Source organism: Ipomoea nil, unplaced genomic scaffold, assembly GCF_001879475.1.
Source record: "Ipomoea nil cultivar Tokyo-kokei standard unplaced genomic scaffold, Asagao_1.1 scaffold3069, whole genome shotgun sequence".
NCBI classification, from domain to species: Eukaryota; Viridiplantae; Streptophyta; class Magnoliopsida; order Solanales; family Convolvulaceae; genus Ipomoea; species Ipomoea nil.
The window spans coordinates 8035167-8056952 of NW_017619497.1; the positions used below are offsets into that span (position 1 = coordinate 8035167).

The following is a 21786-nucleotide window of genomic DNA, read 5'->3' on the forward strand; positions in this document are numbered from 1 at the left end:
GTTAGTCAATTTATTGTTTTGGTTAAAATGTCACAAGTTTGAGGGCCAGCGATAGTAGCTTATTGAAAATTATAAGCATGGAATACATTGTTTTCAAAAGGTTGAATCTTCAGCTCCAAAGGCCCTACACCCCAGTCAGACAGAGCATAGTCAGAGACATTTGCTTAGTGTTATTGATGAGACTCAGATCATTGTTTTCAAACTTTATTCATATGACCAACTGAGCTGTCCATGTGAATTAGGCATGGCATACATGAGTGGTTGGATCACCATACATCTACGATCTACTATTATAAATATTTGAACGTGATGAGAAATGAGAATTGAAGCTACGTACAATACTACTCTTCCCTTCCTCAGCTCCCTCCTGCCCATCACCTCTCTCTATCTCTCTATCTCTCTCTCACAGCAATATGGTGACATTAACGCCGCCATAAATGCAATTTCATCCTCTCAATACGCTCTGCAATAACTCCTCACTGCCACGCACCTCTTCCCCTTCTCCCTCCTCACTCCCCACTTCACCCTCTCCGATGCTCTCTCCCTATCCTCTTTTAATTCTCTCTCTCCTCCTCAACCATTCTCCTTAAATTCTATTCACGAGACTTCTATATATCATTCCTCCTCCACCACAAAACCGCCTTTCCCCCACCCCCACCTCACAAAAACTGGTTTTCTGCTGCCTTTAATACCCAAAACCCTCTCCCTCCCACTTTTCTCTCAACTTGTAAGTTACCCTCCATTTTTGTCGTTCAAAACTTTCATTTATGTTTCTGCTTTGACCCTTTTGCTCGCTTTCCGTTATGTGTTTTTATATGCAGAAAGAAGAAGAAGGTATAGCTCGCTCGCTCACTCGCTCGATCAAGACCGATATTTCCGCTTGCGTTATATATATGAGAGAGTGTAACTTCATGAGTTTAAAGAAAAGGAGAGAGAAAGAAATATATTAGAGAGAGAGAGAGAGAGAGAAAAGAGAGTGTAGAGGGGTATAGTTGTTTAGTTTGTTGTTTTTCTGATTTTCTTCTCATTTCTCTCTGCAGTCAAGGCAGACAAGGAGGAAAAAACAACCTCGTTTTTGGCAGCCTGAAACATAAGTCAACCCTACATATATATTTAGATATAGAGATAGAGAGAGAGAGAGAGAGAAGGAGATCTTTAGGGTTTGTTGAGCATCATATATAGAAAGGAGAGTCATAGTTGTATGAAGTTTCCGGCGAAGAGAAATGACGCCGGCGTGCTACTGAGGAAGTAAGATGCCTTAGATTTCACAGAAGCTCTCAACAGTAATAGCAGAAAAGTAAGATACTTATTTATCTCTGTCTTTTGCCTTTTACCTTTCTCCATACATCATCATGCTTTTCTTTTTATAGGAAAAAAGTATATCTTTTTGAAAAAAAAAATTGAATTTTTTTAGGTTATCTGTGTGACTGTGTTCAGATCGTTATATTACCAATAAATCTGCAGCGTTGAAGAAGCAGGAAGTAGGGAAGATGTTTCAGCCAAACATGTACGAAAGCCATCATCATCTGCTGGATATGAGCAGTCACAAGAACCCAGAAAACGAGTTGGATAATATTATCAGAGATGAAGAATATGAGAGCAAATCCGGCACTGATATCATGGAAGCACCCTCCGGCGACGATCAAGATCCCAACCAACGCCCTAATAAAAAGAAGCGCTATCACCGCCACACTCAACATCAAATCCAAGAAATGGAATCGTGAGTTGCCTAGGGTTCTGTTACTCAAAATAATCAAAAAATCAATAACCCGCATTATCAACTACTGTCCCAACTTGTCTAAGCTTCTGTTACTCAAAATAATCAAAAATAGTAATTCCACTTATCAACGGTTTAATGTAACAGGTTTTTCAAAGATTGCCCACATCCTGATGATAAGCAAAGGAAGGATCTTGGACGTAGATTAGGGCTGGAGCCTCTGCAAGTCAAGTTTTGGTTCCAGAACAAGCGCACCCAAATGAAGGTTCCCCTCTTGTTTCGGTTTAATGATTTTCCTTTTAATGTCGTTTGAATTTAAGGAAAACATTCTTAATTGCATTAAAACCTCAGCTGGGATGTAAAAATGCCAACTTTATTTGCGGCCTGTTGTTTTGGTTTAGGCACAACATGAACGCAGTGAGAACTCGCAACTTCGGGCCGAGAACGAGAAGCTTCGAGCAGACAACATTCGCTACCAGGAAGCACTGGGAAACGCAACTTGCCCCAACTGTGGAGGGCCGGCGGCCATCGGAGAGATGTCGTTTGATGAACAACAGTTAAGGATCGAAAATGTTCGCCTGAGAGAAGAGGTATATATACACATACTTTATATTATTGAGCGTGTAAGTTAGGTTACAAGGAATTTAATTTCTTGAATTTAATGTTACTATGTATGTGTAATCTGTGTAGATTGAAAGGATTACTCAGATTGCTGCGAAGTTTGTCGGGAAGCCGATGCTTTCGTATCCGAATCTTCCCCCTCCGGGTGCCACTCGGTCGCTTGATCTTGGAGTGGGGAACTTCGGGCATCAGCCCGGGCTATCAGGGGAGCTGTACAGCGCCGGCGATCTTCTCCGGTCAGTTTCCGGCCCCACGGATGCTGACAAGCCGATGATCATTGAGCTTGCGGTGGCGGCAATGGAGGAGCTGATAAGAATGGCGCAAACTGGAGAGCCTTTGTGGCTTCCTAGTCCAGACAACTCCATTAAGGTCTTATGTGAGGAGGAATATGTCCGGACGTTTCCCCGAGGAATCGGCCCAAAACCTCTGGGATTGAAATCTGAAGCTTCGCGAGAATCTGCTGTTGTCATTATGAACCATGTTAATCTCGTCGAAATTCTCATGGATGTGGTCTGCACTTTTACCATACCAATTGAATTAGCCATTATATATAGTTATTGTTTCTATTTTCGATCATTTCTTGGGTTTTGATTGGTTTCAGAACCAGTGGTCGAATGTGTTTGCTGGCATTGTTTCGAGAGCGATGACTTTGGAGGTCTTATCGACTGGCGTTGCAGGGAACTACAATGGAGCATTACAAGTGGTCTGTAATTACATTAATATATAATTCTTAATCAATCTCTGTAACATTTTGGTTAGAATGAAGCTTCTTTAATTAATATTGTTTGGTTTTTGTTAGATGAGTGCTGAGTTTCAAGTCCCTTCACCGCTTGTCCCAACACGGGAGAATTATTTCGTACGATACTGCAAACAACATACTGATGGAACTTGGGCTGTGGTCGATGTTTCCTTGGACACACTGCGCCCTTCTCCCATCTCCCGATGTAGAAGAAGGCCTTCTGGTTGTTTGATCCAAGAAATGCCTAATGGTTACTCTAGGGTACGTCAATCCTCTCCCATCCTCATCCTACTACTAAGTTATTACTGTAAATTAGTGATTGACCACCTGACCTAAAGTCATAACTCTAGCAATAGGGAGGGATTCAACTTCCATCAACAACATCTTGAAGTTAGGGCTTCCCACACTAGAGTTTCGGCATTTGAATTCCTTAGATTAGAGATTGGGCTCGCAGAATGGAGTTAGGGCTCTCCAGGCTAGAGTTTAGGCCCTTAGACTCATTAGATTATATTGAAAATTGAGCTCTCAAACTTGGAGACGGTTTGGGTAGCTTGGGATACTCTTTAACTTCTGGGTTTAAGATTAGTCTGGCTTAAGCTTGAAACAGAATGTATCAAAGAATTTATTACTCCAAACCATGTTTGCTAATCTATCTTCCATCATTCCATAATTTGCAGGTAACATGGATTGAGCATGTTGAAGTTGATGATCGAGCAGTTCACAGCATTTACAGGCCATTAGTCAACTCCGGGCTTGCATTTGGAGCCAAACGCTGGATAGCCACACTGGATCGGCAATGCGAACGGCTGGCAAGCTCAATGGCTAATAACATTCCGTCAGTAGACGGTGGAGGTATATATATATATATATATATGTCAATGGCTTTTGCTCTCTCTGATCTGTAATCTGTTCTTCCTTGTACAAGAAAGTAAATCAATGGTATTCATGTGAGGTGCAGTGATAACAAGCCCAGAGGGCAGAAAGAGCATGCTGAAACTGGCTGAGAGAATGGTGATGAGTTTCTGCGCCGGTGTTGGGGCGTCAACTGCTCATACATGGACGACGCTGTCGGGCAGCGGCGCCGATGATGTTAGGGTTATGACTAGGAAGAGCATAGATGACCCCGGGAGACCACCTGGGATTGTGCTAAGCGCTGCCACTTCATTCTGGCTCCCGGTTCCACCCAAAAGAGTCTTTGATTTCCTTCGCGATGAAAACTCCAGAAGTGAGGTAACCATTTGTATCAATTTTTTTTTTTTTTAAGTTTCAGAAACCCACACCCACTAACTGAAGATGAGTAGAGTAAATCTATAACAAACATATATCCTATGATTCATGAACAGTGGGATATTCTCTCAAATGGCGGTCTTGTTCAAGAAATGGCGCATATTGCCAATGGTCGTGATCCAGGGAACAGTGTATCTCTACTGCGTGTTAACGTAGGCTTTCATGTCTTCCCTTTCTGTTAAATCATATAATATGTACGATGAATTCCGGTGCTAATCATATATATTTATGTTATACAGAGTGCGAATTCAAGTCAGAGCAATATGCTGATACTGCAAGAGAGCTGCGCGGATTCAACGGGCTCCTTTGTTATATACGCTCCGGTGGACATTGTCGCCATGAATGTGGTCTTAAGCGGCGGCGACCCTGACTATGTCGCCCTCTTGCCGTCCGGCTTCGCCATCCTCCCCGACGGGCCACCCGGCAATGGAGTGTTGAATCCTGAGATTGGGTCTGGCGGGTCACTGCTCACCGTTGCTTTCCAGATTCTAGTCGATTCAGTTCCGACGGCGAAGCTCTCTCTTGGCTCGGTAGCGACCGTTAATAGCCTCATTAAGTGCACTGTGGAGAGGATCAAAGGTGCAGTAGCCTGCGACAGTGCATGAAAATGCCAAAAAAGTGAGTTTCACTTCACCATCACCATAAAGTTGTAGTCTTTAGTTTTCTTGAAATCTTGCCCGTCCCACAAAAAGCTGAATTCCCCGGCCATAGGACCCTACATCCTGATCCAATAGGATAGTGGATGGGTAATCGCCGTAAATCAGCTGTCCATTATATGGGAGTATCAATGTCAAGTGCCAACAAGGAGCCACCATATCGGGTGCAACTCCTACATTAGGGCTACCAGGACTAAATCATCCGTACGGGCTTCTTGAAATCTTGAATGTATGCTCATTCTTGAAATCTTGAAGGAGCCATCATATTGGGTGCAACTCCTACAGCGGGGCTACCCGGGCTAAATCGTCCGTGTGGGCTTCTTGAAATCTTGAACGTATGCTATTTTTGAAATCTTGAAAGAGCCACCATATTGGGTGCAACTCCTACATTGCGACTACCAACGCAAAGACTAAATCGTCGTGCGGGCTTCTTGAAATCTTGAATGTATGCTAATTATATTCTTTGGGTTTTGGGTGAATTATTGTGCAGTGGGTTGATATGTGATGAAGAGTGGAATAAGAGTCAAGAACGCACCTCATGAGCAATCCTTGTGGCGTGGTGTTTTGTTTAGAAAGACAGCCAAGCACTTCACCAGGGTGCAAGGGTGATGGGTTCGGGAATTGACTTTTGGGTTTAATGTGGGAAGGACGATGGAAGAATTGAAGTAAACGTAGATGTTGCATGAAGTTTTAAATGGATCAAAGTTTAAGTCGTTTTGTCTATTTATTTGATTTAGGGGTGTAGGGCTTCAAGTTCTATTGAATTTAATTTGTATGTGTTCTTGAAAGAATTATTGTTAGTTTTAGAATGTGGAACTTACCACTCTTTTGATTTGCTAACAAATTCATACTTTCTTCTCTTCAATTCTACCCTATGTATCTACTTTTGGATTCATTATTAGCCTATTAAATTAGGTCAATTTTTCTCTACTTAACTCGAATGTGCGTTTTGAGTTATGTTCGTTGTGTGATCTAACTGGCAAATGATCATAAAAAGGTATGCCAATCTAATTAAATTTTGCTTTTTTCTTTCACTTTAACTTAACCAATGTAAAACAAGTAACAAGAAGCCATGACTATTATTATTATAGCTCAGGAATGTCACTCCTCGACCTATTTGGAACAAAATTTGTCTAATACATCATAAAACTAACTCTATTATAATGTAATATCTATTCCTACATACTTTCTCAATTTATTGAAGTACAGAAGTATCATTAAGCTACAAGCATCTTGGTGTAAATTATATTAGTTTAATTACCTAATAATGAGTTAATCAAATAAGGCCAATAACCTTATGATCTAATGGCACGAGGTGGCTCTCCCAAATAGGATCAGTCATGGATTTGAGCCTCAATGGGAGCAATTTCTCTCTGCAGTTACTCTAGAAACTTGATTTTGTGGACTTAGGAGTTGGGATCACCTAATAATAATATTAGTATTATTATTATTAAAATTAAATAAATAAATTATTATTGTCTATATCAAAATGTGGTCCGTGATAAGTAGTATTACGGAGTAATAAATTAGATGATCTTATTATGAATTAATTAAATAAAAACATTTAAAAATTTGTTGTGAAAATTTTGGTACAAATATATAGTACATACATATATAAATTGAAGGTTTTTTTTTTTTTTTTTTTTTTTTTTGCATGACGAGTGAAACTCGAAGTCATTGGCTAAACTCTGCTTCTTTAATTTGTAATAGCCTTCAAGCTTAATCGATAAAGTATTGACAAGAATCAAATTTGTAACATTTAGATACGAAAGTAGTCATGATTCACCGACTCGATTATCTATTTATCCCTTCGGGCAGGTTGGATTATTATTTAAAGCCTTATCATAATAATGACTTACAGTCGCAGCACACGACCTAACAGGCATTACATATGCAGAAATTAAAATAGTAATGAGAATACTGGTTGTCTCATTATAATGTATGGTTGTGTTATTCAATATTTGGTGCGATAAAATAACACATTTTCTCAAACATGTTGGGTGAACCGAATTTAATGAAAACACAGTAATCTGTCTTGTGTTCAAGCAATTTGATGTTTGCCATAAGACATAAGAGTTATATTCCCACCATCCATAGATGTACGATTTTACTATCAATTTAAACTTTTAATCAGAATGAAACACTATATTTTTTTATTTGGTGTTGAAGTAAACAAAAAAGTTACTCATGGAGGTGTTAAATAGAGGTGTCTAGGGAGGACCTTACTCCGTACGAATATTGGTGTGTAGGGTCAGTCAAAAATAAATAAATAAATTTGAAGTAATGTACTAATGTTGTGTATGAGTGAAGGGTTAGTTATTGGGGAATCCAAATTATGTTGGGGACCAGGTGGACCCAAATCTAAAACGCGCCTCAGGAATAATAGTGTTGTTAGTGATATCGTTTCTTCAACCAATGATATATTTTTTTTGTGGTTGCAAAAATCCCGCCTAGGCACCGAGTAACCGGCGCCTAGGCGCTAGGCGCCCCTAGGCCGTGGCGATTTCCCCCCTAGGCTCCCGCCTAGGAGATCGGCCGCCTAAGCGCTTGCCTAGCGCCTAATTCGACCGCCTAGCGCCTAACTCGGCAAATTACGCCGAGTTAACTCGTCAATTTCTGTCGAGTTAACCCGGCCGACTCGACCTTGCTAATTTTTTTCATTTATATGATATATATATATATATATATATATATATATATATATATATATATATATATATATATATATATATATATATATGTATGTATGTATGTATGTATGTATGTATGTATGTATGTATGTATGTATGTATGTATGTATGTATGTATGTATAATATGACATATATGCACCTATGTATGTATGTATAATATGACATATATGCACCTAAACACGTGTACTATTTTTCATTTTTTCAGTTAGCCGCCTAGGTGACCGCCTAGGCCGTATAGGCGCTAGGCGCTACTCTACCGCCCGACTAGCGCCTAGCGCCTATTGCAACCATGGTGAATATAGATTGAAAAATTGTGTTATACTGTTGAATATAGAGTTTAAAAATTGTGAATATTGAGTTCTGTAATTTTGTATATTGAGATTTAAAATTGTAAATATAGAGTTCTAAAATTGTGAATATAGAGGAACGAATTCTAAAGACAAACGGCAAATTAACGGCAAGGAATGAAGCAATTTTGTTAAAAAAATTCAAACGGCGACGCCGTTTTTGAACCCGGGTCCATGGCATAACAAGTGGGGAATCTTGTTGCCAGATTTTTACCAGATGAAATTGGCAGAGTGTAAATGCAAAGTCTGGTACACAATAACTACTTTATCCCACCTCCTTTTATTGTCTCTTTTCCGTTTTTACTTCATGTGTGTGCAGGTGCAGGAGCAGGAGCAGGAGCAGGAGCAGAAGAAGTAAACATGGTGGTTGATGAATCTACTGCCACCTCTTCAATAATTAAATTGGTGGTGTGGCCGTGTGGGTCTAGGGGATACAGAAGATTTACTGAACATTTACTTAAAACTTGTTTTTTAGCAGTGAATCCCTACCACAAATAATGTTGTATAATTTGTTGCTGAATCTCAAAATTATATGGGCATAGGAATCTGGGGATCCATCATTTAGTCTTAATTCATCTCCTATAGAAATAGAATCCACTCATTAGAAGAAGGGACTCATCCATCCTTAATCAAAAGTCAAGAGTTCGATCATTGGCTTTGAGAATGAAACAGTCTTAAATCTCTAAGCCAGCTATCCTACCGGGATTAGTCACTATGTTTAACGGTAGAATCATATTCACTTATTCGTGTTATAATTGTCATCCCTAATTGGAGCTAGTAAAATGGAACCTATGGACTACCCATCAATAGCCCACTCCACGCAACTAATATTGGAGTCGATCACTATTGTGTGTACCATATTTTGTATGTTATAAATTGTACATTCAGTACAAAAATAATGTATTTTTAATATATTAATGATACACATTATATTCATAAAAAGTACATTATTTTGTATAATGTACATTTAATACACTAATAATAAACATTTAATATATTAAAAATGTACTTTTTGTATGGTCCACACAGCACTGTGTGGACCATAATTTGCCTATTGGAGTAGGCTGGGCTGTCCACAAAGTTATTACCAATTGGACCAATATTGTGACTCTTACATAGAAGAAGATGCATATAATAACATGTTTACCAATTGTTCCATTACAAAAGTCGCATATAATAACATGTTTACCAATTGTTCCATCACATAGAAGAAGACGCATATAATAACCAATTTGTCACGACATAGTGACTCTTGCATAGAGGAAGACGCATATAATAACATGTTTACCAATATAATGACTCTTACATAGAAGAAGACGCGTATAATAACATGTTTACCAATTGTCCCAACATAGTGACTTACATAGAAGAAGATACATATAATAACCTGTTCACCAATTGTCCCAATATAGTGACTCTTACATAAAGTAATACACATATAATAACATGTTTACCAATTACCAAACAAGAAAGTAACCTACAACAATTTACCAAACCAAAACAAGCATCCAAAATCATTATTACACCAACCTGAATCACCCAAATCTGCTACTAAAACACACAGGGAATCCTGCATCATATTCATCCATGATCCAACATCTTGGAAGAAATTCTATTCCATCAACTTGGATCACAATTTCAAGTAGTAAACTTCTTACCAATATCCCAATCAATCCATTAAAAAATAAATAAAGCATTCGAGTTACTTATAGGGTAAGTGGATAAGATGCATTTTGACAAAATGGTACGACGACTTACCTAGACAGACAAGTACCAACAGCAAAATAAATTTTTGTTCTACACAAGCTCACTTAACAACAATACCATGTGTAATACCATAATTGTGTGAAAGAAGCCACCAACAATTAGCCACTTATTTACAAAAAATCGAGCCTAACCCAATTCATCATCCAACTCCCAATTCGATACCTAAGTCCCAGCAGACGGTAATGCTGCCATGAATGAATTGTACGACGATTCAAGATCAAAGTGAAGCTGGCGTGACTGTTGCTCAGTCAATTCATCAGCAGCCCCCATTTTGGACAGCCTCGAAAGCCACTCTCTCATCTTGGTTTTTCCCTCGAAATCAGGTGGCAAAATTGAAAGCTTGTTAAGGGACGACGACAATTCTGACAGGAGCGGATGGACCTGGTCAACTGCAACCATGTTTAGCTTCAGCGAGTCCATTGCAGTAATGAAGTTCTGCACACACTCGGCCACTACAGCAGCCGAAGTTGAAGCTGACGTGGCAGCAGCTGCACGGTGCTCGACTGTGGCGGGCACCCCTGAAGTAACGAGCCGGTTTAGTGCTGCAGGGCAGTCCATTTTGTAGGTGTCGTGAAATCGTTCAATGCTTGGCACAGTATCTTTCAGTGTTGAAGATAATGTCTTGAAATGTGCAATCAATTTCTGGCATTCAGTTTCATACTCTGCTGGTGATATGATATCTCGAACATATGCCTTCTCGAGCTTCTCGGTGGCTTTTATAATGGCAAACAGCTCAGCGAAGTTGTCATACATCTCTCTTTCACGCTTGTCATTCCATAGCTTAACCTCCATGGGGGAAAGAGTGGGTATATAGTGCGGATTGGATAAAAGTAATGTCAATCAAAAGGTTGGAGAAGAGAATGGGTCACGCGCAAAAGATGCCTACTCCTTCACTGTTAAAAGGGTGAGAAATAGATTAACCTATTACAATTTGTCAACAATCAAATTACTAACTTCATGCACAAATGCTTAAAATGCTTTAAAATCCTCACTTTCCACTAAGGTGAGGAAAATATGAACCTCCCAAGCATGTTTAACCAAACCATACTAGTCCAACTTTATTTATCCACAAGTTCAAACACAATTTCAAAAAATGAATTGACATATTGTACCATTTGCAGCATGCACCAGTTGAATGAAAGTCCATATTAAAGGTTTATGCAGTACAGTGACAGAACTACTAATACTCTCATGAAGCATCGCTTAGTTGCATCTTTGCATAGTTTTAGACAACTTAAGCATCCTAATATTTCAAGCAATGCAGAACAGAATCAGCTTACCAAGCAAAGTAATCCTATGAATTGTTCTAACAAATTTAATCCCTATCAGAAATATTTATTAGTTTCAAGTAGTGTCCCTGAAAAATGTCTGAACACTAGAAGACTTTTGAACTAGAAACACATATAAAGCCTCCATGTATCAGTTTAGTACATAATAAGCATAACTCAAGTCCGTTACTTGGCTTTGGCTATCAATAAACACCAAACAACAAGGAAAGAAAACCCATGACCTAACTGAGACATTAACTGAGGTAAAGGGTGCTACAATTCAAGCAGACCTGGAAAAGAAAAGGGCTGTTTTGGTCCAAACTATGGTGATGATCCTAGATCAAGGTTGGGAAACAAACAGGTATGTACTTCAAATTAAAAATTCAGCAGGGCACTCGTACAATTAAGTGGAATAAGCTGAAAATAGAGATGGGAACCAAGTAGAAACTCATGAATAAACAAACAGGCCCAAAGAGAGATATTTGTTTTCTTTCTTTTTTTCTTTTCTTTAATTGAAAAGAGGGCAAGACAAAGAAACATATACATCTAAATATCGGTATACATGTAATACAATTGAGCTTTTACAGTATCGTTATAATAACACCCATGTTGTAGATCAAAAACCCTAAACTCAAACAAGTAACACAAGGGATAAAGATTCAATCTTTACGGGAAAACAAAACAAGAAGAAGAGGACCAATCAACCATGATTAACAATACCCCCAAAAAAACCCTAGTTTCGCAGACCCAACCCTAAAACCGAAAGACCCAAATCAACAATACAGAAATTCACAAGCAGAAACGAAGGGAATACACAAAATATAAGGAAATCAGAGAGAGCGAAAGTAGAGAAAGAACCTGAAAAGACGTATACATGGTTTAAGGCTGTGGAAAGGAAATGAAAGGGGAGACGTGGATGGGGGAAATATATGAGTGGCGGGTGCGGGTGTGGGTGGGGGTCCTGGGGAATGGGCAGAGGAGAGAAACAACAACGCGGCTTTGAATAATGGGAAGAGTGTTGCAGGTGACGAAAAATATTTTTAGAGATTAAAAAGAAAAGGAGGTGAGGTCAGTCCAGTCCAGTTGTTGTTGTTGTTGTTGTATTCTATGCACGCTTGTCTCGCCCAGGTTGCGTGTTAGGCTCCCCATTACCGCTGTACTTCTACTGTTCTTCACATTCTTTTCCTTGCCCACAGGACAATAATTCAAAAAAAAAATTTGTAATTGTCAAATATTCAATATTAAACACTATTGCAAAAATCGCACCTAGGCGTTCTAGGCACTCTAGGCGGTCCCCAGGCACCTAGCGCTTTTTTCAACATTGATATTAAACTAACCTAATTGTAATTTGTTTGGTGACAAGAGAAACTCAGAATTGGATAAATCTCGTATATATTTGTTTTATTCTTCGATTTCTTTTTAATTGACATATGATACTATTTAAAATGAGTTTACAATCTCGAATCCATCCCATGATACTATGTCACATTCAAATGTCACAACTCTAAATTTCACAATCGAATTTGACCCGCACAAAGATTATACATAGTAGTTTGGTGCAGATATTTTCAATAATTAAAAGTTGATTTTCAAAAAATAAGACCAACAACAACCAAACTTACCTAAAAGTGGATTTGTGAAGTAATCAATTAAGAAGTAGCTCTCAGCACACCATACTGCTCACCTCTCATCATTTGCTTGCATTTCTTCTTCCCTTAGTGAACTCTTACCAAACTAATTACAAAAACCCTTTACTAAACAATTTCTGTTAAATTTAAATGTTCTGTTCATCAGTCAATATGTTTCCATCAATTACCTTGAGTTGGGTCAAATGGAAATGGGCCATCAGGCCCAACATTCCGAACCTAACTTTTTGTAGCCCAGCTTTAACAATATACTCGAAATTCTTGAATCATACATTTCTCTTCTATTTTGCAGACATGTATTATGTATACTTAAGCATAGTCATCTCATTGAAAAGTATGTGTCATAAAAGAAATGACATATATTTCTTCCAATTTAATTAAAAAGTCTCATATTTCAGCTCTGAAAATGAAATTACTTATTTCTAAGAATGTTAATGTGGGTTTACATAGCGACAAATTCAAATAAGTCAATAATTGACAATATCATTTGACAATCGTTGATCTTATTAAGTAATCATTATTTAATATTTTTCATTACAAGTTTGTGACTAAGGCTTTTTTTCCTCAATCATACACTTACCCCCAACCAAAAAAAAAAACATACGGAGTATAATTTGTAAAAATAAAAAATTCTAAAATAAAAATTACAAAAATATCCACGTAATACATAACGACCGACTATTAACATGACCAACCGGCTATTTGGTAAGATTTTGTTTGGAGAGTTAATTGTATTCTTTTCAATAATATTATTATATATTTATTTTTTAATAAACAAATAATACTCCGTATTAGTTATACTTTTTATTTTATTTTTAATAGAATGATATTTCTGTGCATACATTATTTTACTGTAGAGATATGATTGATTGATTGCCTATGTCCCAACTCCCAAGCCTTTCGAAATTCGGATCTCAAAAGTTCTGACAGTACCAGTTTGTCACGTGCTTCCATTCAATTATTTCATCTCTGCATTTTGATAAGATATACACATAAATTAAAATATTTTACATGATTTCATGATGGAGTTTTTTTTTTTTTTTTTTAGAACATGATGGAACTAGGATTGGATAGTGTAATTAATTACGTACTAAATTAAATATGTTAACATATTTTATTTAGTATATTTCAAACAAATCATTACATTACATGAAAATTATTTATAAATGAATATATATTAAGTTATTTTTACAATTTGCTTTCCATTGTACATTATAAACAAATAACAATCAATAAAAAAATTCATATTTCATTTTAATATAAAGTATAGTACTGAAATAATGAAAGTCTTTACGCATGTTTAAAAGACTATTGATGATAATTTGTTAAAAATTATCTTCTTTGCAACAAACCTTATTTGCAATTGTTTATTCAAACATAAATGTTATGCAATCTTTACAATACATTATATTAAATTAAACAAACAAGCACATATTGGTACACATTTAAAATCAAATTCGACAACTATTTTTAAAAAAATACAAATATAGTATGAAACAAAAATTAATCAAACAATTAGCCATAAACAAAAACAAAAACAAAAATTAACATAACAAGCATGCATAGGTGTAGTTGGGAAGGATTTGAATGTGAGTCAATTATGTACGAAAAATAAAATCTGAGAAATTGAAAAAGTTGAGAAGTTAAAAAAGTGTGAGCTTCTAAGATTAATTTGGATGGGAGGAGAACCATAAATATATCTTGAAGGGGGCAAGTTTAATATTATACATAATGTTAAAAAAAAAAAAAAAAAAAAAAGATATTAGGGGTGGGGTATGGCCCCATGGCATACATAATTACATATGCCTCCGCCGTTCTCGATTTTGCCTCATTCTATACTAGTAATTCACCCGCGCGATGCACGAGAAAAAATTATGTTATTATAAATTTAAATAAAAAATAGAAAAATTAAAATATTTAAAATTGTTTAATATAATAATATTTTTGAGCTTCCATTGGTCAAGTATTTATTATTTTTATAAAATACAAAATTACAATTAAAATTAAAATTAAAATTTTGTATGGTTAATATAATCTCTAATTATGTGCATATTCAAATAAACTTATAGAGAGAATGTACGTAATTACATTGATTTATTCTTAATTGTATTTCATCTATATTATAATTTTCACAATACGAATAATAACTAAGATAATTATATTTGGAAAGCAAATTTTAAATTTGGTATGAGTAAATTTAAACTCTAATTGAACACATTTTTTATATGATTATATAATATATAGCTATTTTAATTTTCAAAAATACATTTTTTATATGATTATCTAACATATAGCTATTTTATTTTTCAAATATTGTATTTTTTTTTAATAATAAAGAATGTTGTGGCATTAATTGTAACATTAATTACTTCCCAAACCATATAGCTTTATTATAGTTAACTAGTAATTCACCCGCGCGATGCACGGGAAAAAATTATGTTACTATAAATATAAATAAAAAATAAAAAAACTAAAATATTTTAAATTATTTAATATAATAATATTTTTGAGCTTCCATTGGTCAAGTATTTATTATTTTTATAAAATACTAAATTACAATTAAAATTAAAATTAAAAGTATAATTTTGTATGGTTAATATAATCTCCAATTATGTGCATATTCAAATAAACTTATAGAGAGAATTTACATAATTACATTGATTTGTTCTTAATTGTATTTCATCTATATTATAATTTTCACAATACGAATAATAACTAAGATAATTACATTTGGAAAGCAAATTCCAAATTTTGTATGTGTAAATTTAAACTCTAATTGAACATATTTTTTATATGATTATATAATATATAGCTATTTTATTTTTCAAAAGTATATTTTTTATATGATTATATAATATATAGCTATTTTATTTTTCAAAAATAATATATGATTATTTTTTTTAATAATAAAGGATGTTGTAGCATTAATTGTAACATTAATTATTCCCCAAACCATATAGCTTTATTGTATAAATAAAGGATATATGTCAATTTTAGTTAATAAGAATTGACTTAAATTAATTTTCAATTATAATATTTAATTTAAGGAAAAATCTATAAGGTTGATTTAAAAAAAAAAAACCAAAAAAAAAAAAAAAAACTAAAGAGGTGTATTCAATTAAGACTTTCAAAGATTTTTAACGACTTTAAAAATTTGGTGATATTAAATTTATACTTTTAAAGACTCTTTAAAAGTCTATCTGTAATCGATTTAAACTTTTCAAAAGTATATTCGTATTTGTTTCAGACTTTTATAGAGTAAGTCTATTGATATTAAAAAACTTATCAACTTTCATATACTCTATCAGAATAGGATTTATGTAGAGTTTTTCTTTATTAATATAAACTGATGAAATCCAACCCTCAAACTCCAAACTTTTCAATTTTCTCTACAAACATTTTTCGCCTATTACCAAACAAGTTTTTCATCAATTCCTATCAAATTTTACGGTATGTTTCAAATCTTTCGTAAATACTTATATACTTTTTATTTTTATCTCTTTATTACTTTAATACATATTTATAAAAAAAAAAAAATCATAACAAAAGTTATTATAAAAAAATGTTATTTACTCAAAAATTATTATTAAAACTCAAATTTGCTGTTGCTTTGCTGCGAATAGCACAGCTTGTTCGTTTGCAGCAAAACAGCAGAAATTTGCTTGCTGCTTTGATGCAAACAGCAGCAATCTGCTGCTGTTTGCAGCAGATTTTAGCTGAAATATGCTAACATTTTTTTGCAATGCATTCATTTATTTATAATTTATAAAATATATTTTTGTAAGAAAATTAAAAATAATGTATTAATAGAAGTTGTGGAATGTTTATAAGGGTGTATTCAATTTAGAGTTTTAATGATTTTTGTAGACTTTTTAATATGAATTTTTTTTTTAAAAAAAAAGTCTATAAATGTTTGTCCTGCAGATTTTTATAGACTCTTACAAAGTTGATGAAAATATAAATGATTCTAAGAAAGACTACAAAAACTCTACAAAAGTCATTTAAAAATCATCACTTTAAAACTATTTGAAAGTCTTTAAAAGTCTTGATTGAATATACCTCCCTAAGTAATTTGTTTATTAAGATCCCAAGCAGATACCATGAAAGATTCGACGACTGTTTAAGGGCATGTTTAGTTCGCTGAAAAATGTTTTCTTTGAATTAATTATGTTCTCATTAACTTTTCTTAATTAGTATTATTGTGTAACGTATAATTGTCTTTATACTCATTATTTCTTTCAATTTAAATTATAACCAAACAATAGAATTAAAACCTTGGATCTTGTGATTTACAGATAGATAAGTAACTTTTTTTTTTTTTTTTTTGTAATTCTTTTTTGTAATTCAATAAATTGTGCTTCAATAAATTTGTAATTCTTTTTTATAAAATTTTAATTCTATTATCCCACAAATATTTTACGCGAACCAAACTAGTCCTAAGAGGGATCGCTCCAACTCGTACGCTTGGAATGAATTGTCTTCTAGGCTTCTAGTCTTCTACCAACCTTAAATCTTCTTCTTTGTCAGCGCCTCCCCCCAAAAATAAGAAATAAAAAAAATTGTTGTTGCCACCTACCCCTCTCTCCCGCCGCCTAACTTCCTGCTCTTAAGCATATACATTCAACAACATCGGCATAATAAGAATCTCATAAACATTGTTTCAATCTTTTTATGTTTCTTGTTTAATCCGCCGAAAATATACCCGCATGTTCTGAAATCTCAAGGCCTGTGATCTTGATTTCTGCGCCTCCTTAGTCATTTATTCAGATTCTTTTATTCTTCTTGGCTGCATTTTCTCTTTCAGGGTTGGAAATCAATGGCCTGCTCTATACAGCATTCAGCTTTCTCAGTCTCCTCCAGTTCTGATTTGATTCCCAGGAAGGGGTTGGGTTTGAAGTTGAATTCAATTTCTAGGTTTCTGCCACTGACCCAAATTGCCAAAACCAAAAATCTCTCGATCAAGAGGCCTCTGTACATTGCCTCTGTTGCAAAGTTTGGACCTTTGGAGTCAAGAACCCAGAGCCCGAAGTTGAGGACTAGTTGCAGAGCCTATGAGGCTGATCAGTCAAGGCCGTTGGACCTTAACATTGAAGTGCCAAAATCAGAGGCAGCCCAGAAGGTGAAAATCAGTATTTACTTTGCCACTTGGTGGGCTTTGAATGTGGTGTTCAATATATACAACAAGAAGGTCCTCAATGCTTATCCATATCCATGGCTGACCTCAACCCTGTCCCTGGCTGCTGGGTCCTTGATTATGCTGCTTTCATGGGCTACCAGGATTGCTGAGACCCCAAAAACTGATCTTGAATTCTGGAAGAACCTCTTCCCGGTATGAAAGTTTGATCTTTTTTTTTTTTTTGGGTTGTTTTTGTTGTTTAAGGATTCAATGTTTTCCTGAATTTATGAGGCCTTTGAGGTCATTGATTCATATGTATGTGTTTAATGATAATCTAGGTTGCAGTGGCACATACTATTGGGCATGTAGCAGCAACTGTAAGCATGTCAAAGGTTGCTGTTTCATTCACACACATAATCAAGAGTGGTGAACCAGCTTTTAGTGTGTTGGTTTCGAGGTTTTTGCTTGGCGAGACGTTCCCTCTTCCGGTTTACTTGTCCCTCGTGCCAATCATTGGTGGTTGTGCACTTGCAGCAGTTACCGAGCTCAATTTCAACATGATTGGTGAGAGGAATTAGTAATTTCAGAACACTAGAGGGGAGTTGTTTGTATCAAGTAATTGATCTGATAAGAATTTGGGACTTTGTTGATTGTTGTTGCAGGGTTCATGGGGGCTATGATATCGAATTTGGCATTCGTGTTTAGAAATATATTCTCCAAGAGAGGAATGACTGGAAAGTCTGTGAGTGGGATGAACTACTACGCTTGCTTATCTATATTGTCTCTACTGATTCTCACGCCTTTTGCCATTGCCATGGAAGGCCCCCAGATGTGGGCAGCAGGCTGGCAGCAAGCTATTTCCCAGATTGGACCGAATTTTGTTTGGTAAGCCATAGTACTTGGCGTGTATGTTTGTTATGTAAATCTAGGATGTTTTGTTTAATGTATGGTCTCTATTGTTTTGTGTTGAATTAGGTGGGTGGCAGCACAGAGCATATTCTATCATTTGTATAACCAGGTCTCATATATGTCCTTGGATGAGATCTCTCCCTTGACATTTAGCATAGGAAACACAATGAAGCGTATTTCTGTGATAGTTTCCTCCATCATAATTTTCCAAACACCTGTTCAGCCTGTCAATGCTCTTGGAGCCGCGATTGCAGTACTAGGAACCTTCATCTACTCCCAGGTAATCTTTCAACTTCATACTTAACTCGCGCTTGTAGCCTAATTGTTCATATATGGCAAAACCATTGTTGTTATGAAATTAGAATTTCTACGTAGGCCAGTGATCATAGGAAGGGCATTCTGGTTTCCGTTTTCTTCTCATTTTCAGAATAGAAATTGTAACTGAGATGAATCTTTTGTTTATTATCAGGCCAAACAGTGAGGTGACTGAAGAATCAACTTAGTTGCGGAGAATGTTGGCTTCCATGGAAGAGATTTTCTAGTTTTCGTACTACATTATATGCTGAGTTTTTGTGGATTTCCAGTAAACTGTCAATGTTTTGTGTATGGTGAAATAAGCAGTAGTAGTATAGTTAATCTGAAAGTTTTGAGCTCAAAATAATAATGTACTCTAAGGAGTAAATTAGTGTGTTATTGCAGAAGTTAGAGTATGTGTTTTGTCTTAAAGTTTTGAACTCAAAATAATAATGTATGAGCACTACGCTAAAGTGTAAAGACTAGTAAATTACTGTGACATTGCTAATTGATAGACATACTGATGAAGTCTCTATCTCACAGAAATTGAATAAAGTAGTAACAAGACTCCTTGGCAGAAAATTTATCTTCAAAATGCCACATAGAGACTTGAATGCTGTCCTCAGGAATAAAAAGCCTAAAGCATATGCTATTTACAAGTTCAGTAACAACTAACAACTAACCAGCTATCTCACCAAAAAGAGGTGCTTACAACTCAACGAGGGAATTAGACACTGTGTGTGGTGTTTGTGTTCGACGGTGGAAACTTTGGGTACACCCAAAAAAAACAACTAACAACCAATGTCAGTCAAAAGATGAAATTTTGTCCAGTATATCTATTTACAGCAACAACCTACACTTGAAAACAGACTCAATTATGAATGTACCAACCATTATGCTCAAATTATTGTAGTGTGGAGAATTTGCAATTACTTGGAGTCCTTTGCTGAAAAGTGAAAACCTCTGTTGTGACATAGTTTCTTCATGTTCAAATAGCTCTGAATAAAAACTAGAGTGAAGTTGCTACTATAATCATTGAATCCAATTATATAGATCAAAGAGGATTTCAGAGAAACTTTGGCCAAAATCCTTACTTCATACATGCTATGCGAGAAAAGATGTTCAGGATGGAATTGAACTATCACCTAAACACTACATGCACAAAACCATAATCAAGAAGAAAAGCTTCTTTGGATATCATTCTGCAGACAAATAGTTCTACAACAGTGCAAATGGATTAATTATGGAGAAGAGTATTTGATAAATATCACCATCAAATTCTTTTAAACCAGCAGGAGACAGTCAATGCTAACTATTTAAACAGCTAAACATGAAAGATCAAAAAATTCAATACCACAACATTATTCAAAATCTAGACAACTAGACAAGTTTACCATGCTTCCTTTCCCTACTTGGCTAGCCCCTCTTCAATCTCAGTCCACCTGTCAGCGTTTCTAGAGAACTTCTCCTTCAACTGTCCAATGATTTCCTTTGCCTCCTCGACCTTTGAAGTGCTTGCAAGACCATCCACAAGCAACTTCATAGTGGTGAAATTTGGTACCCAGCCCTTTGCCATACATTCCTTGCAGATCTTCACTGCAGCCTCAAAATCCTTACCTTTACATAAAAAGTAAACCAGCGAAAAATAGCATTCGCTACCTGGTTGGCAGCCACTATCAACCATCTCCTTAAACAGACTCTTTGCCCCTTCCAAATCACCTTCCTTACAAAATCCATGAATCAAATGGGTATAGGTAACAGAATTAGGTTTCACACCCCTAGACAAAATTCCACCAAGCAATGCCTTTGCCTCCTTCGACCTCTTGAGCTTACACAAGCTCTCAATCCTTATGTTGTAAGTACCAATCCCAGAAGCAACACCATGTTGCTTCATCATCTCCAATATTTTCCCAACATCCTCAAACTTCTCTTCCTTGTAAAAACCTGAAAGGCAGTTTCCAAAAGTTGTAGCATTCGGCTTAACTTTATTCCTATTCATTTCATCCAATATGGAATAAACAGAACTAGAAGAACCCGAGTCGCAAAACCCCTCAATCATCGTATTATAGGTATCTAAGTTAGGAATAATCCCATATTTTTTAGGAAATTCCACGAAAATTCTCTTCATTTCTCCATAATTTTTAGCTGCAAGGCAAGAAAATAACAGAGAGTTGAGTGATTTCACCGATCGTTGGATGCCCATCTCCTCCATTTGCTCAAAGGTCTGAATCGCGTCATTGAGCATTCCAGCTTGCCCATAGAGAACAACAAAATGAGAAATAAATCTTTCTGACCTGAAACCAGGTTGGGACTTGGACTCTTCGAGAAATTCCCGGATTCCCCCGAAGTAACTAGAGTTCCGGAGCTTTGCAATGGCCTTGGAGTAGGCGATTCGGTCGAGGTGTGACTCCGGGGTTAACGAGGCGGCCCTGCATATATCGATGATGCGTTCCGGGTTGGTCTCGGTCCGGAGCAGAGAAAGAGCAGCCCGAGATTTCTCTTTGCTTGAGAGCGGGGTTTTGGAATCTGGATTCAAAATCGAGGTCGCAAAGCGGCGGAAATGCGGCTGATGATGCAGTGTAATGGATCGGAGTTTGCTGCGAATCGTTGCTGCCATTGTTGTTAGGCTTTGGATATGAGATTTAGGGTTTTAGTCTTTTAGAAACAGAGAATGCTGGGAGCAAAAGCTATGACCATTAAGGTCTCAGTGGCTTTATTACTGTTCGAT

The 21786-nt window shown here is 36.0% G+C and overlaps 4 protein-coding genes across 8 annotated transcripts; 2 read left to right on the forward strand and 2 right to left on the reverse strand.

Moving 5' to 3' along the window:
* Positions 1–339: 339 nt before the first annotated feature.
* On the forward strand, positions 340–5948 carry LOC109165831 (homeobox-leucine zipper protein MERISTEM L1-like). 5 transcript variants are annotated; one of them, XM_019314783.1, is made up of 14 exons: positions 340–727; positions 822–1297; positions 1465–1720; positions 1865–1982; positions 2119–2307; positions 2408–2848; positions 2940–3041; positions 3138–3338; positions 3755–3929; positions 4036–4307; positions 4421–4516; positions 4604–4980; positions 5288–5292; positions 5511–5948. In XM_019314783.1, the coding sequence occupies exons 3-12, from the start codon at positions 1491–1493 to the stop codon at positions 4967–4969; spliced, it is 2190 nt and encodes a 729-aa protein (XP_019170328.1). In that variant the 5' UTR covers positions 340–727; positions 822–1297; positions 1465–1490; the 3' UTR covers positions 4970–4980; positions 5288–5292; positions 5511–5948. The 5 variants fall into 5 exon arrangements, with proteins under 5 accessions (XP_019170328.1, XP_019170327.1, XP_019170326.1 ...); XM_019314782.1 differs by lacking the exon at positions 5288–5292 and having other exon boundaries at positions 822–834; positions 1041–1297; positions 1438–1720; positions 4604–4982; XM_019314781.1 differs by lacking the exon at positions 5288–5292 and having other exon boundaries at positions 822–834; positions 1041–1297; positions 4604–4982.
* Positions 5949–9648: 3700 nt separating this feature from the next.
* LOC109165658 (vacuolar protein sorting-associated protein 28 homolog 2) lies at positions 9649–12134 on the reverse strand. Its single transcript, XM_019314511.1, has 2 exons — positions 11952–12134; positions 9649–10718 (listed from the first exon to the last, which is right to left on the reverse strand). Exon 2 carries the CDS (start codon positions 10615–10617, stop codon positions 9988–9990), a length of 630 nt encoding a protein of 209 aa, XP_019170056.1. The 5' UTR covers positions 10618–10718; positions 11952–12134; the 3' UTR covers positions 9649–9987.
* Positions 12135–17254: 5120 nt separating this feature from the next.
* LOC109165657 (glucose-6-phosphate/phosphate translocator 2, chloroplastic-like) lies at positions 17255–19492 on the forward strand. The gene is made up of 5 exons (XM_019314510.1): positions 17255–18068; positions 18194–18419; positions 18518–18740; positions 18831–19044; positions 19234–19492. The coding sequence occupies exons 1-5, from the start codon at positions 17556–17558 to the stop codon at positions 19243–19245; spliced, it is 1188 nt and encodes a 395-aa protein (XP_019170055.1). The 5' UTR covers positions 17255–17555; the 3' UTR covers positions 19246–19492.
* A 735-nt stretch (positions 19493–20227) lies between these two features.
* Positions 20228–21761, reverse strand: LOC109165837 (pentatricopeptide repeat-containing protein At1g61870, mitochondrial-like). The gene has a single exon (XM_019314788.1). The coding sequence runs from the start codon at positions 21673–21675 to the stop codon at positions 20467–20469; it is 1209 nt and encodes a 402-aa protein (XP_019170333.1). The 5' UTR covers positions 21676–21761; the 3' UTR covers positions 20228–20466.
* Between the last annotated feature and the right edge of the window lie 25 nt (positions 21762–21786).